We start from the raw sequence: 16,659 nt of genomic DNA, 5'->3' as shown, positions 1-16,659 counted from the left end.
TCTGCCTATTTAGGGGAAGCATTGATGTTCAGCTTCAGTGGTTCTGAGTCAGCCTTTGCCCCCAGGCCACTGCTGCATTGCTGGCTCATTGGAACAGCAGAGAAGGTGGTGCTTGATGATGCAACAGGCACAGACTGAATAGACAGATTTTGCTTGCCAAAAGGTAAATCTGTATGTAAGCAGGATGCTTGGGCAGAGAGAAGAAATCAACCTGTATTTCTGTGTTTGTCAGACAATGTGCTGAATTTCTAGGAAGCCACAGAAAGTCCTTCTGTAGAGTATGTCAGCCAATGCACTATGCGTACATGGCATCTGGTTTTACAGCGGGCATCTGTGCATCAGAGGCAAGAGAAAATCCATTTTCTATACACATAATCCAACCCCAAACCTTCATGTTTTAATATAATTTAAGCAGTGTTTCTGATGAAGTTATAACATTGAAATGGTGTATCTGAAAACAGAATTAGAATTGAAGGATGGAGAAAAAGAGTATTTCAAATGGGTTACAGTGTAGGCTATTTGACAAAAATCCAGCCTACTGAAGAAGCATTCCTGTCTATTTTTATATAGCTTGATATTCCATGTTTTCTAAGTAGTTTAACAGCTTATTATTCTAAAAAATAGGTTCACAACAACCCCTTTTTCAACTCCCTGTTACATTCTCCCTCTCCATTCCTGAAGCTGCACCTCCCAGGCATCTCAGCACTGCACCTCGCTGCCCTCAGTGAGGAACGTCTTCATGCCCCAATTATAATAAGCTACTCCCTCACTCGAGTGAGTGTTCATGTGTAGGCATATGTATGTTGTGTGTGTGCCTCAGCACCTGCCTGCAGTGTGCTTCCGGATGAGATCTACTGTCCAAGCATATGGGCAGCAGGAAGGTCAGCGTTGGCCGCCTTTTCCTGTATTAGATACTGGAAGTAATAAAAGCTCTCCAGTCTTTTTGTTTTTTCTTCTTGTTGTCAAAACTGCCTGAAATATCTGAGCTTTTTTTCTCTCCTTTCCACTCTGATAGAAAACATTCCACTACCATTTGTTCTTAGTTAGAACTGCTCTGTGGAGAGGTGGCACTGATGGCAAGAGGTACTTTGCAGATGTCATTACATTCTGGCACCTCAGGACTACATCTAGGGGCTAGTCTAATATCTGACATACATTAATTTACCTGGAGACTCTTCAAGTATATGCCTGACTGCAAGATGCTAAGAAACTGTATTGTTAGCCAGGGATCTCTTTGGCAAAGGTCACAATCATTTGTATTTCCATTGAGAACACCATGTACCGAGGGAAGTAGTTCTGAGGTTCCTCTCGGACATCAGAACTTCAAAAATAGTCATGATTGAGACAAAGGCTTTGTTAGTATTTTTTTTTTTAAATAGTGTTTGTCTCTTTTAACTTTCTTTAAACCTTGATTTTTTTATCAAAATTGTGCTGGAATTTATGAGAGACTGTGTAACATACAAGGTACAGCTGTAACACGTCCACATTGTGTGACTCTAGAATAGGATTTTGCATGCGTAGGGCACTCAAATGCGTTTTATATTGTTAGGTACCTACGTGAGCTATATTAGCTCTTGGGGGCATACTAAAAATCATTTCTCTCTCATCAAGTGTTGTTTTACCCACCGTATAGTACACAAAGTAGGTCAAAATGTGCTACTGTTAAGCAGAGCCCTTAAACCTAAATCAACTTAATCTAAATTGAACTTCTAAGTGAAATTCACCATTTGGTTTGTTTACAATTTTCTAAATTCAGTATGAGACAAGAGGAAGCAATCCAAACCTTTAGAAAATTAAAATATGCCCATTAAATAAACTCAATCACTCCTTTGTACAGAACAAAACAAAAAAAAACACCCCTGTATATTAAATCAGCTGGAAGCTCAAAATAAATTTTGAGATTGTACTCTGTGTTGTTGTTGTGTTTTGTTTTTGTTTTTTTTTTTTTTTAAACTATGTATTTATATGGAACAGCAAACACAGATTATGCCTTAGTAATTTTTATGGCTTCGGCATCTGTCCCCTTGCTTTTATTCACATATTTTCATAGCCATAATCTCTAGTTTCTTATTTGATGATGCAAACCTTTCAGATACAGAAATGGATAAAAATCTTGCCGAGTCTAGTGAGAGTCATTTTCAGGAATAATCCTTTTATTTGACAGGAAATAAAGACCTCAGGCAAAAGGAAAAAAAAAAGAAAAAAAAGCATCATGCATATTAAATGACTGAAGATATTAGTGTCCAATGTTTTCATAGCTAGTTTCTGCATCAAGAAATGCTTGGAGAAGTGCTCTACAATAGCAAACTGGAAAAGCCCCAAGACATAATCTACCAGAGCCTGAGTTTTATTTTGCATGCATAATAGAGCTTTATTGTCTTTGAAATTGCAAAGTATGTTGACGGGTCTGTCAGCTATCTCAAGCAGGTGTCTATAATGGGATACACCCTCCCTTCATTGGGAAATGGCACCCTACTCTCAGATACCAGCTCCATGGTCACTGAAAGGAGTTTTACACATAAGTTCAAAGCTGTAAGTGAACTGCATCAATAAGCCAACTGTGTGAGGCAGGTGATTATAAAATATTGAGATTTGGCTGCACTTGCTGATTTTCAATTAGTTTCAAGGGCGTGCAGAAGAAAGCAAAAGTGTGACAGAATTTGTTAGTTGTTTTAGAAATATTAATATGATGCAAAACTGGAATATATCCATTAAACACATCATAGCACATCCTTGTTTGACATTTTTGGGCAGTGGTGTCTGCTGAAAAAAAACCAGTCCTCAAACCCTCTAAGTAACAAACTGTACTCCACAAATACCTTTTGATAATTACACCTGCTAGCTGAGAAACATAAAGAGAGAATCCGTTGTGCCCTAAAGGAATTTTGTTATTTGCAGCTATTCTATTACCGATTGAAAGCTCCTCTGTTGCCTTGTCTACCACTAGCATGATCCCTCAGCACTTTTCTATAGGGATTTGTTTCCCTAGTCTATTAAGCTGGTCTTTGTATTGTGAAGAGCTTCACAGTGAAGTCTTATGATATGAAAGGATATTTACTTTGCTTCCTTATTTATGCTTTTGTCCTTTCAAAGTCTTTGAACTCCAGTGAAAACAGAGTTGTCACAGGTTTGACCTAACTTGGTTCTGTGTTTTGTTGAGTATCGTCATAAAGCCAAGGAGAAAAAATTTTTGGTAGGGTAGCAAAACTGATATCCTACAGCATTCAGAGAGACAAGGAAAGGAATTTTTGAACTATATTCAACTCATAGATGTGTTTAGGTATCCATAAAGACAAAGACTGAACATATACATGAGATGTTGGTGTTAAAGCCAAAGATGGGATGTTTACATGACAGTCTCTGTTTTACCTAGTGAGGCAATTTAAAAATGATTGTCGTATCGTCTAATGTTGAGATTGTACCACACGTGCTAACATATTTAATAACTGTAATCCCTTACTTCTGTAAGTAATGCAGCTCATTGGACATACTTGTAAGGATGTAGAATTTTAAAGAAAAAAAGACTTTAAAAGCTTGCTCCAGATCTGAAAATCTAGACTTGTGTTTCCCTTCAGTAGCATTTTATACTTTTTTCCCCCATTCTCTAATGTAGTTACTGCAACTCCTCCCTCATTCTATCGGCCTGTGATTTTCTTATTACCTGTGGTTCCTGTCTCAGTGTGCGGTGCCAACACCAACAAAGAGACATGACTACATTTTCTCCAGCAAGTACCAATTAGCACAGATAGAAAGCTTTCTTTTTACGGTTGTTGTTAGCTGCTACTTACTCTAAAGCTTGTTTTGCTTGCTGCTAGCCCTACTTATTCTGAAACAGGTACGGGCAAATCCTGCATGCCTTTGCTGCAGTAGAAATTTGCCTTCCAACAAAATAAATTCGAAATAAATTTTGTGTTGTATCCATTGCTGTATGCATAGATTAATTAATCAGATCAAAAGATAAATACAAATATTTACTGTCAGTTTCTTGCTGTAAGCATAGGCTGTCTCACGCTCTGCATAGTGCGTATTCCTGTAAAAGGAAGAGTGGATCATGTGAAACTGTGTCATGATACAGCCTCAGAATGAAGTAGGACATTTCTTGACCTTGGTGTGCTTAACTGTGCAGCTGTAGTCTTCCTCAAGAGCTGCTTTTGACAAGGAATGTCTCAAAGTAATTTAAAAAATCTATTTGGGAACGATTCTGCAGAAAAACTGCTAAATTCATGTTTCCTCTATCTGGCAAGAAAGAAACGTTTTTTTAACCCCAACTAATGGGATGTATTCAGTAACTGGAGCAGAGACAGGTAGACTTGAGAATGTGAATTCACTCTGTACTCTGCTACGTGTTAAAAACCATGAATTTTTACTTATTCACGAATCTCTGCAAGTGTCAGTTTCTTAATATTTAATACAGAGCTAATGAATTTTACTTGTTCTGGCAAAAATACTTCAAGATACCACAGCAGAAAAAATTGGTTTAAAAGTGCAAGGTAAGTTTACATTTGAAAGGATGCATTTGCGCTTTCATAGGAGAAATCAAAGCGCTTGGTAGGAAGAGCAAGTGCTCTTGCCCAAAAGCGTGTTTTCGTTGGGGCTGGGCTCCACTCTGGAGTGGCACTTGGGCTGTGGTGGGAGAAGATCCCGGGGCTGGAATTCCCACTTGACGCTGGCGGCCCGGCCGCCCCCTCTCCCGCTGCCTGCCATGGCGCCTGCCAAGGGCTGGTGCTGCCTGGCTGTTGTCTCTGCGGCTGCCGTGGGAGAGCCCACACACAAACGTGTTTGCTTCTGTCTAAAATCTGTGCAGTTTTTAGCAGTTTTCCAGCCTCCAGTGTGGGGTTTTGAAACTCCATCACAAGCCACCGTCAGAATATCCTGCAGAAGCTGGAGCATGGCTTGTATTTATAAAAGTTATTTGTTTGCATGAGGCGCATGTGCTGATACTGTGAGTCATCTGTACATTTCACTGTGACATTTTCAAGCACAATTATGTGTAGTGGAATTTTTTTGGTAGCTGGCTATGTTGCCCATCTGTGAAATCATCATTCTACTGAGCACTAAAAATAGACATGAAACTCTTCAGAGAAAATTTTGAATCTACTTAAATGACAATTTGAAATGTGCTCCTGCAGTCAACAGTTTAAATATTTTCTATCCTAAATATGGATACTCTAAATTTAAGGTGATGCAGTCCTGCTGTCACCACTTCAGTTCACCTTGCTAGCACAGTGATATAGTTGGAAATAATTTCTGGCTAGGAAACCAGTGTGGTGCCCACCAAAGCCAATTCACTTGGGTCTCAAATGACTAGGACTGGCATAGGCGTGTAAGAGCTCTGTAAGGTGGGTAACACACAGGGTGGAAAGTATTTATTAATAAAAGGGGATCACTAGACAAAAATGTGAAGACAATTAATGACTGTAGATTAGAGGGGAACAGGGAGAAGATGGAAAGATGACTACCAGGAAATGAAGCTTTGAGATAAAGAACAACAGAATATCCAGTAACTTCTAAGTGACTGTATTTTCAGTCAAATAATCAAAGCAAGTTAGTGAAAAGATATGGCAAACACTGAAAATAGTGAAGAACTCTAGCGAGGAGCGGGAACTGCTGGAAGAATATAAACTGTGTTGCTGAGTAATAGCATCCTAATTGAAACCACAGAAAGCCAAAGAATCTAATTAGTCAGGAAAACACATTTCATTACATTCTTAGTAATTTGTTTTGAAAAAATCCAAGCGGATTTTAAATGTAACAGATTTTCAGTATGTTCAGAGCAGGTTATGCTGTTTATACTTGCATAGAGAGATAATGAAAAATATAGTTTCAGAGACATACGCAAGAAAGCATTTAATTCAAAATTGTGTTTGCAGTTGTCCCTTACTGTCTGGGTACCATTATATAGTTCTGCGGAGAGGATGGAAAAAATAATTAGGACTTTTGTTGAGTTGGTAAGCATTACTGGAGACCATCACCGATTTCTTTAATCCATAGGCAATTTGAGACATACTTGAAGATGTGGCTCAGCCAAACAAATTAAAAGAGGATTGTTTGTGCACCCCACTGCCTTCCCTCCTTCTCTCCCTCCTTCTCCCTCCCTCCCTCCCTGTTTCTGTACAAGTTTTCACAATGAGATTTTTTTCACAAAATGTACAGCTAGATCTCTAGCTAGACTGAAGTAGTGTTACTCACTTCATTTACATTTGGCTTTCAAAAATCTGTATTTTCGGTGAGCTTATATGCAAATGGTTATATGCTAAGACCTCAGTGTGGTAGGTTTCTGGTATCTTGAATGTTTTTGTCAAGCACTAAATAGGAGAGAAGAAAATCAAAATTGTGCTGAGTATTAGGATCCTTTGCTCATGCAAATTAATAAAAAAACAATTACGCAAAGACATAAAAGACTGCTTTTACAGAAAGCAAGTGAAAATTCAGCGTTATATCCCCTTGGAAGTTTTTTCACCTATTAAATTTCAAGTGTGGATAAGGTCAATGACATGGACAATTAAGCCTCACTGTCATCATCTTTATTCCATAGTGGATTAATGTATTCTAAAATCCATTTATGCCCATTTTTATCTATTTTTGAGACCCCAGTTAATGGGTTTTCAGAAGTATGCACTTTTTATAGTTGTCCACATAAACTACGTTCGTAATACCAAAGTGCTGTTTTAATTTCTTTAGAGAGTCACCGTTGCTTGTACTGACATCAAAAAGATTACATTCACTGATCTGACATAAACAATATACAGGCATTTAAATTTCATCATGGTCTTTTTTAGATAAAAATTCTAATATCTTCAAACTCAAACTGTAGCCCTACCTACTTCAGACAAGAATGAAAATACAAGTCTTTAGACAAAGAGAATATATATGCAAAATTAAAAGGAAATACGTAACATAGACGAGAATGAATCCTGCAAGTCCTTGTTTGCAACATAGCCACCTTTGATTAAAATGTTCCTCCCATGTAGAAGGATAGTAATAGTTTAGTATATATTAGCATACTAATAACTTCAGCTGGACTATTAAAATTAATAATGGATTAACCCACATGAGTGAGAATCCGTGCCTTGTTAAGGACTAGGCTAGTTCCATTGCTTCCCAGTTTTTATAAAATTACGTATTTGTTATGTAAATTCCTCCCACATGCATTGCAATTGGATTTAGTCTTTCTTCCTGCAGTGAACTGCTGCACGGTATTGCTGTGCCCTGCTTCATGAGTTCATCGTGGCTGAAGTTTTTGGCCAAGCAGGTTATCCTTCTGCACAACGCTCCTAAATTCTTAGTGGGCTTCTGCTCTGCCGATGTCCATAAGAGGCTGCTGCTTTGGCCACCTCTTTCGCTCACACAAGGGGGAAATGATAGTAATTTAATTGCAAATCTGCAATAAATATATGATAATATTAAATGTATTTGTTCCCTGCTCTACCATTCTTTGACATATAAAGGAAGTACACTGAATATGGCACAGCACAGAGTGTATGACAGATGAGGACATCCATATTTCTTTTTTCTCTGAGCAATATTTGTTTCCATTCAAAATGCCATCGCTTATTATGGTAGCTAGTTCACATTCTAAAACATCCGTATAATGCTGGCCATTTCGTTCAGGAATGAGTAACTAATATCAAAGTGACATAGAAGTGAAGCAATTTTAGTGAGATAATTAGACGCAGGTTTCCAGAAGAAGGGAAAACAGCTGTTTGGGCAATCAATGGCTTCAGTAATTAGCACTTTTGTGACTAAACAATACCAGTGTTCTTGAATACTTTCTCGAAGGACTTCCATTTCTTTTTTAACTATAATTTTGAAAATATAGTAGACAATTTGATCTAGCAAAAAAAAGGGCCAGGTAGCTTTTGAAATATGCAAAAATGCTTACAGGTTTGGACCAACTGTGATTTTTTTTTCTCTCTGTTTTGTGGTAGCTTCCCTGTACGTGTTGCTATGGTCCATTGTAAGGACTAGGGGTTAGAAAACAGGCATTGGCAAGGCCGGAATCCAGGATTTCATGACAACATTTGCAAGGGAAGCAGCCCTTTTCTATAGGATGCTTTTTGTTTATGTTAGATGCAGGCCTTATTGTTTACAAATTTCTCAATTGTGTCTCAGTGCTTAATTTCATAAGCCTCATTTAAACAAAAGTTTTAGATAACTTGAGTCTAGATTTGTAAAGGTGCTAAGTGCCTAAGCAGGTTAGGCGCTAACTCCTGCTAAGCACACTAGGTGCCTACTTCCAGTGCCTGCAGTGGTTGTTAGGCAACTGGTCTTGATTTAGATACTTTTGAAAATGTACCAAGCATTTTTGACACCTAAGTATCTGACTGTTGAGAAAGCAAGTCCTAGTCACTTTCATGGACATTTAAGGCAAGTACCTAAGTACATAGTAGACTGTTTTTATCTGGAAAAACATGAGCTGTAATGATAGAAACCTGTCAAGTGGGTGTGGTACCTTCCCAATTAAACCAAACCAACAGATTGACTCAGGACTGCAACAGCTGAATCCGTCACGTCAGAAGATTATAAAAAAAGGAAGAGCTGAAACTGAGGTCAGGAAGTGGCGTTTTCTGTTTGTAAGACTTCTTGCTAAATCAGCCTTGTTGCTAATGTGTTTTTTTTTTGTTTGGGTTTTTTTTTAATCCTTTAATTTACAGAAGTAATTGGCTCCACCTAACAGACACCTGCTTGTAAAGCTGGAGGATGGGCATTCTCCATCAGGTCCCTGGAGAATGTCAGCAGTATTAAGGTTTTATTGCTCCTCTTCTAATTACCGCCTGTATTTGCTATTTATTATTAATTGGATGGAGATAGCTGGTGGAGGAAGGATGGCTAAAAGAGTGGATGGGGACACAAATAAGGAAGTGGTAGAGGAAAGGGATAGCAGAAGTAGTTTCATTGAAATGGTTTAACAAAATACTGCTTTTGTCAAAGGTTCACAACCATCAGGTTTGATGATGGCTTGTTCAAAAATACTGAAATACTCTTTAAAAATATTAGAAAATGTTCATTGCAGAAAAAATGAACTTTAATTTTGAAACGTCAATTCTGTTTGGAATGCGTGTGTCTGTAACCCTTACTTTATTTCATTAATCACTTGTAGTGATTGAGCAAGTGTCCTGCGGGACCTGGCGGCAGCTGCCCCGGGTTTCCCCGCTGTAGAACACCTCCGGGTCCCGCGGGCCACCCGGGGCTCCGGGGGTGGCTTCAAAACCGATGAAACGGAGCTAAAATATAAACCAAAGTTTTAGGGTTCTGTGGTGAAAGGTAACGCAAAAATGTGGTTTGGGTTTTTTTTTTTCCCCGAAGCCTAATTTATTCAAATTATTTGGGTAAACTATGAACACCTGAGGGTTGGCTGGGGGGCGGAATAGCGGCGTTTCAACAGGCCGGTGCGGGGAGCTCGGGGTCGGAGTGTCTGGGTGTTCCCTGGGGGTGGGAGCGGGGCGGTGCGGGACCCCGCGGGGCGAGGAGCGGCACCGGGCCGGTGGGTCTGGGGTCGCTAAGGGCGAGGGACGGGCACGGCCGCCGGTGCGCGTGTGGGGGGGGAAGCACTAGGGACGCTGCAGGCGCTCGCGCCTCGGTACCCCCCCCCCCCCCCCAGGGCGCCACAGCCGTGCCCGCCGTGTGGGGCAGCGCCGAGCGGCCTGAGGGGACGGCGGCTCGGCCGGCGGTGTCGGGGACCGGGCGAGGCGGCGTGTTGGGCGGCAGCGAAGGGGTTAAGGCGGCGGCAGCGCTATTTGCGGCTCCCGGAGCTCCAGGCGATTAGAGCGCGGCTCCGCGCCCCCGCCCGGCCCGGCGAGCGCGGCAGCAGCAGGTGGCGGCGGCAGCAGCGAGGGAGTTAACCCGGTGGCGGCGGCGGGAGGAGGGGGCCCGGGGAGGAGCGGGCGGCGGCGGCAGGAGGGGGCCCGAGGAGCGGGCGGCGGCAGGAGGGGGCTGAGGAGCAGGCGGCGGCGGCAGCAGCCGGGTTGCTAGGGATGGAGAGATCCCGTGTCACCCGGATGTGAGTGTCATGTTGGCCCAAACTCTGAGGGATTTGGCAGCGGCGAAGCAGCAGCAGCAGGAGGAGGAGGAGCAGCAGCCCCTCGCACGTCGCTAGTCACTACCATGGGGGTCGGGTAGCGGGGAGCGCAGGGGGCAGCGCACACCTGGCTCGGGGTGGGGTGGGGGGCGTCTCTGCTCTTTTTTTGGGTCTTTTTTTTTTTTTTCTTTTTTTTTTTCTCGTTTTCCTCTCACACGCTGGAGAAAGTGAGAATAATGCACCAGCAGCAGCAGCCGGAGCAGCACCCTGAAGGTAAGAGCCGGAGCGCCCACCAAGGGCAGCGGCGTGCCTGGCGCCGAGGGGAGGGAGGGGGGAGCGACGGAGGATTTATGAGGGATTTGGGAGTCGGGGATTGGGGGGGATTAGGGAAGGGGCTGAGGATGGGGTAGGTTTGGGATGGGGAGCGGATGAGCGGCTGGGTTCCGGCAGGGACCGGGGAGGGCAGGGGATGATGACGGCGGGATAAGGTGCTGCCCTCGGCGTGACCAACATGCGAGCGGTTTATGCGCGCCTGTCCCCTGCCCTGCGGCCGTCAGTACCCGCTGCCCGCGCCGGGGAGGACGCGGCTGGCTCCGCGTTTCCCTTGTTACTTGTGTAACCGTGAATAAACCTGCCTGGAGATGCGGCTGCCCGGGGTCTTCCCCGCGCCGGGGCCGGAGGGCAGCGGGGGGCGCCGTGTGCTCGACCCGTGCCCTGCCGGGGCGCGCCCGGGGCTCCTCTGCGCTCATCGCCCCCGCCGACGGCTCCGGCGCTGCCATAGCCCCCGCCGTCGTTTATAAAGAGGCCCCCCCCCCCCCCCCCCCCCCCCCAATTAGCAGTAAGTTTGTGTTTTGGCCCCTGCCGGGGGGCAGCCCCCCCCGGGAAGCGCAGGCACCTGGGCTTTGTTTCCCTTCCAAGTAGGGATTTAAGACGATGGTGGGTGGGTGGGTGGATGGGGAGGTTTAATTGCGCCGAGCCACGTTTCATGGCATCCCGAAGGGCAGGCGGAAGGCGGGGAAACGGGGTTGTGCCTTCGCTTTTTTTTTTTTTTTTATTTTGGGGGGGGGGGGGCACAGGGATGCTTTGGAAAAATGCTGGAGACGAAATTCCCACCGTTGCCCCCGGTGGCAGCCCGCCCCCGAGGCGGCGCTGCCCCCGGTGTCACCCAGCTGTTGATGCGTCGCCCGCTCGCCGCTGGCCAGCGCTTGCCGGGTGCCGGGTCCCCGCGGCAGCTCGGCCGCCTCCGCGCGCGGGCCCCGCCGTGACCCCCCCGCCATCCCGGGGAGCCATCTTAGGGCTCCCGCGTCCCCTCGCCCGGCGGGGGCGGCGGGGCTGGGGCCGGCCCGCAGCATCCAGCATGTTCGCGGCCCTCGCGTCCCCTCGCTGTGGATCCCCCGTCGGGAGAAGGGGGGAGGGGGGCGCTCTCCCTGGGCTCTGCTCGGCGAGCAGCGATCGCTGGGGAGCTGTTTTCCTCTCCTGCCTGGGTAGATCCATTTCACAGTCATCCCGCCTGCCAGCCCTAATTCCCAGCACGTATAGTGTGCCGTTCCTCCATTTTTTTTCCCCACCCAGGCATCTTCAAGTTTTGAATTTCACTCGGGAGCCTCCTTCCTACAGGTGCATGTAGGAGTAGGCTCTGTTGCTCTAGTCGGGGAGCTCGTGAGGAAGGATCCTTGCGAGGAGGTGGTTTGCGCCTTGCTGTCACCTGGATAAAGAGGGCTTTAGCGTTATTTGGAAGGTGCCGTTTGTTTTTCAAATCCTTGTGAAAAAGCAAAACCCACCCCCTCTCCCTTTACAGTAGTTTCATGGTCGTAGTTCCTCGTGGGGAAGACAGCAGTGCTGTATGAAGATGTTTATCAGCAGACAGGATTGGATTTTTCGCTTGTGGGAGGCATCCATGCATTTTTCTTTGAGAATGCAGAATAGGGCAAAATCTAACTTGCTTACAGGACTCCCCCTGCCCCCGCCCCCAGCAGTATTGGTTACTCTTAATTGAACAATGCGTAAGAATTTTAAACTACTACTTTTTTGACCAAAATGAAGTGAGGGGAAAAAAATAGTAAATGCTAAAGTACTACAGCAAAGTTGATCTTGAGGAGTAGCTGTGTGTTATTGGATAAACATGGTGACAGGGAAGCTGCCATCCAATTAAGAAAAAAAGATGCAGTAAGTGAAAGAATCAAAACGTGAAGTGTTTGTGGTTGATGCATGCATTAAACTGGAAGTTAAAATAATACTGCTTCCTGAGCATTTTTTGCTACTGTTCAATCACATATATGTATGTGCATACACTTGTGCTCTGTAGTATATGTAAGGGAAGCATCACATTGCCAAGAGGTCTTAAAATCACCTTTTGGTCAGAAATATTGTGATGCATTTTAGCATACAAATTTATAACCAAGTACCTTTTTTCTTTTGTCCCACAGAGGCGAACTATGCAAGTAGCACCAGAATTCCTCTCCCTGGTGACGGACCAGCTATACAGTCAAACAGTTCAGCACCATCTAAGCAAACTGTTCTATCTTGGCAAGCTGCAATCGATGCTGCTAGACAAGCAAAGGCTGCCCAAAATATGAGTACCACCACAGCCCAGCCTGTAGGATCTCTGTCCCAAAGAAAACGCCAGCAATATGCCAAGAGCAAAAAACAGGGTAATACATCCAATAGTCGGCCACCCCGTGCCCTTTTCTGTTTATCCCTCAACAACCCAATACGAAGAGCCTGCATTAGTCTAGTAGAATGGAAGTATCCTTTGATGCAGTTTCCTTTTTTACAATCTGTTTTTTGCGTTTTCTGAATGTATCAAGGGGATTGTTTTACACCATCTCTTACGGCATCACAGCTAACACATTAGTTCATTTGCACACATGGTTAACTGTCATTGATGTTGACGGTAGTCAGTTTTGTTAATTGCTGTTAAAGAGCCTCTTAACTTGTGTCATAATGACATAGAATATCACTTCACTGAAGGAAGTAGCTCAAAGTCAAGAGAAGAGCTCATAGCTGTTCCTTTTTTTTCTTGGAGCAGATAGCAGAACATTTTCAAAACTTTGCAAAGTTACAAGTTTACGTTATATTCCAGCAAATCTCTGTATCGCATTTGTTGCCCTTCCAAATACAGTTGAATGGATAGGAGTGCATCTAGCAGTGTTAATCGGGAGATGACCCAAGATGTCAAACCTGTATCTTCCATATTGCAATTTGGTGTATTGCCATTGGGGCAAATTAGTCAGATGTAGAAATCTTGTCCATAAAGATTATTTTTCCAAGTAGTAAAAGGAGGGAAGATTTTTAGTTAAGCCAAGGACTCACTCTAAGTACACACAAGTCTCTGAAACACATTAATCGTCTGAATGTTTACAACATACGTCCACCACCAAATGTATTTGGAAGCATATACATCTGTAGACAGGAGAACAGATATACTGGCCTGTACTCATGATGACTCGTACGCTGGGAAGGATTGCTCTATCTTTAGTTCAGTGGTAGCGATGTGAAAATACGTGGATTTCTTTGGCAGAACTGATAGCATGTTCATTTGGTGTATTATTTAAATGTCAAGAAAAGGTTTGAAATAGAAGATAGTTTTGTTGAGGTACGAGGAGAAAAATGTTAGCCTGTTAGCTGTGGCAACATCTCTGTAATGGGAAACAGCTGTTCAAGAGTAGGTTACTGAAGTAGAACTCTATTTTGTTACTTTAAACAGAATAGCCAGCCTGGCAATAGCAACTCATTTCTAGGGCTTGTTTCCCCCCCTAATTCTTTGAACGTAATTCAATTGCAAATTAAAGATAGTGACACAGGTTCTTCTTTCATTTAAACTGGTAGAAGTCCAACTAATTTCAGTAAATTGGCCTCTCCTTGGCTAAGGTCAGCTAAATGAAATTACTATGGATCTAGAGTGGAATAACTCAGGGCAGAATTTGTCCCAGTAGCGCTACATCATAAACCAAGGTTGTCAGTCTTGTGCGGGTATTGTTTGTCCCTTTCGGTCTGGAGAATGCTGCATGTTAAGATGCGTGTTGTAACTTTAATTTGTACAGAGCATAGCAGCTGGTGGTGTTGATAGGCTTTCTGAATGTAAACTCAGCCCTTGAGGTGACAAACATTTATAGGCCAGCAAAGAAAATTTAACCTATTTTAGGGGGCATATTGGTGTTGTAGGAGTTTTGTTGTTGTTTTTTTTTAAAAAAATATTTTAAACTGATAAAAATATGCTTTTGAGCATATTCAGTGTCTTCCCTCAGTCTTTTATGGAACTGTTATGGACACGTATCAGGAAGTTGTGCATTGAATTGAGGAAAGGATGTAAAAAATCATAGCTAAAGCCCCAAATACTCCCTTTCCAAACTTCCATGAATAGGTACCTTCGTGTTTGTAGTTAAAAGAAAATAATGAAATACTTTGCGGGAAAGGCACACTCATGGGAAACAGGAGGATAAACTTTGTAGGCATCCAGGTTTCAACTGCTGTCATCCAGATATGGTATAAAAAGTATAGCTGCAATTCATGCTGTTGTGAGTGTGAAAGCCTATAGCCTCTCAGTATGTATAGCTGCCAAGCCAGTAATGATACTCAGTTCCCCAGTTTACTCACCTAAACTTTTACCTGTCCTGGCCAAAGCAAAATTATTCAGGAGTCCAGCTTTCAGAGACATGAAGAGGGACTCAGAATCTTCTTGCATCCATTGTATAGCTTTCCAGCTCTCATACAAGAGCACAGTTGTGATTTCCTGGGAATCTTTCTCATATCCTGTTACAAACCAGATCCCAAATAATTTTACTCCTTTGGACAAACACATTTCTATTAACATGAATGAGACTGATGTGAGCATATGAGGGCAGAACAATTCAATAAGTATTCTTTACCCATCGTGATGACCCATGTATTAATTTAAGAGTGTATAATTACATTAATCTCTGGAACTTATTATTAAGTGCTCTTTGGCAGCAAGAGTAATATTTTTTCTTTTTTTTTTTTTGCAAAGAGAAGAGGACATTGAAAGATCGTTGTGATGGAAAATAATATGGTATAGTGATATAACTAAAAGAGATGAAGTGTTCGTCACAGTTATCAGTCAAAAGATTGCCTTAAAAGTAAGACTTGCTTTACAAGTGTTGGTGCTGAAAGGAGAATTAGACTTAAAAGTTTGTAGATACTCATAATTCGTGAGTTCCTTAACAAGATTTTCCAGACCATTTGACATATTTATACTACTGTCTATTTTTGCCAATTGTGTGGCCTTAGCTGTTTACATCCCATTCCCAGAAGATGATTCTAATTCAACTAATCATAATTTGGTAAGTACTCTTTGAGTTTTTATTTTATATTTGCTTGCTATACTTTTAGCTTGATGGTCATGATTAGCTGCTAGTATTTGAAGCTGTATTAAGTATAGGCAATTTCAGTAAAAAAAGATTGGTGTATAGTGATACTTTAAAATGTGTATGGAATTGCTTGGGTTTTTCAGTTTTGATATGTGCTCCTTTGTGTCATTGTGTTTAAGATTTTTCAGTAGTGAAATTCTTTGGAGGGAAATGTACTTTATTATTATGCTGCATGTATACATATATTTGTGTGGTATTAAAAATGTAATTTAAATTTCTATTGGTTATATCAATCAGATATATTTACTAGCTGTTACTGGTTTTGACACTTGTTTCAGTCCTGAAGTTTTACTGCCTTTCCTAGTGTACTTGTCTAGTCTGTTTTCAGTTGTTAATGGTGTTATTTAGCTGTGCAATTTACTGGATATTTTGGTTATTAATAAGAGGATGGGGAAATTTTACATTAATACATTTTAAAGTGACAGGAACATCAATGTGAATTTTAAAAGGAGTCACTGCTGGTCCAAGTGATCTTTCAAAAAAGGGCTGGTACTGCAGTAAGTGGTGTGTAGAGCTGTGTTTCTTCGAAAAGAGTATGCTGGTGTGCTTAAAGAGATCATGAAAACTAATTTTGTTTTAATTCTCCAGTAAAACTTGTAAAGGCTATCACACTCAAGGGTCATATTGAATTACACTGCAATAATACCATAGTTTATATTAAACACCATGGTGAAATAGCAGAGTTCAGTGATCCTATACACTCAAAATCTGCATGTGATGTTTTTATGGGGGAGGGAAGGCTTGTTAGTGAAATAAAAATTTGGATACCAGTAAATAGGTAATTTTGGATTAATTTACCTGGAAATTTCAGGTTGATACAAAGTCTGCTATTTATGAACATGTTAGTGTAGTTTCTGGTGTATTTTTTTGTTTATCAAGATTAAGCAAATATAAATAAAAAATGCTGGCGAAAGGCAGAATAATTCAGGCAATGTAAAGAATGATTTATGCAGCTGTGTATCTAGCCAACCAACAGTCTGTCTTTCCTTCTCCCCCTCCCTGCCCCGAGAAATCCAGGGCACAAATCTCCATAGCTGTCAATCCACCAAGAGATCCACTAATAACTAATTTCGTAAAGCATTACATGAAAAGGGTAAAGCAGTTACTTGTGTCAGAGGCTAATAATTTTGAAAGAAATGTTTTTAGCATTGGTTTTCTTAGGCTAATGCCTGGTATTTCTGACCTAATTCTCCAGTGCACTGGTATTTAGAAAGAAATTGACATTTTCACCCCTGATTGTTTTTTTTGGCTAAT

At 42.3% G+C, this 16,659-nt stretch overlaps 1 protein-coding gene across 10 annotated transcripts in view; it reads left to right on the top strand.

Annotated features, from left to right (window-relative positions):
- The window catches only part of CACNA1D (calcium voltage-gated channel subunit alpha1 D), a 235,682-nt gene that overhangs the window by 28,274 nt on the left and 190,749 nt on the right, over positions 1-16,659 (top strand). For 9 of the 10 annotated variants that reach the window (XM_055806923.1, XM_055806927.1, XM_055806925.1 and 6 more), the window contains exons 1-3: positions 9,886-10,291; positions 12,445-12,763; positions 15,213-15,318. In XM_055806923.1, coding sequence (XP_055662898.1) covers positions 10,255-10,291; positions 12,445-12,763; positions 15,213-15,318 — 462 coding nt within the window. In that variant the 5' untranslated portion in view covers positions 9,886-10,254. Of the gene's footprint in view, positions 1-9,885; positions 10,292-12,444; positions 12,764-15,212; positions 15,319-16,659 lie in introns of those variants that run through there. The other variant, XM_055806929.1, reaches the window with a different exon arrangement.

The sequence above is a fragment of the Falco peregrinus genome, chromosome 5 (genome assembly GCF_023634155.1).
Source record: "Falco peregrinus isolate bFalPer1 chromosome 5, bFalPer1.pri, whole genome shotgun sequence".
Taxonomy (NCBI): Eukaryota; Metazoa; Chordata; class Aves; order Falconiformes; family Falconidae; genus Falco; species Falco peregrinus.
The sequence above is the reverse complement of the archived record's forward strand: the minus strand, read 5'-3'. Positions and strand labels throughout refer to the sequence as shown.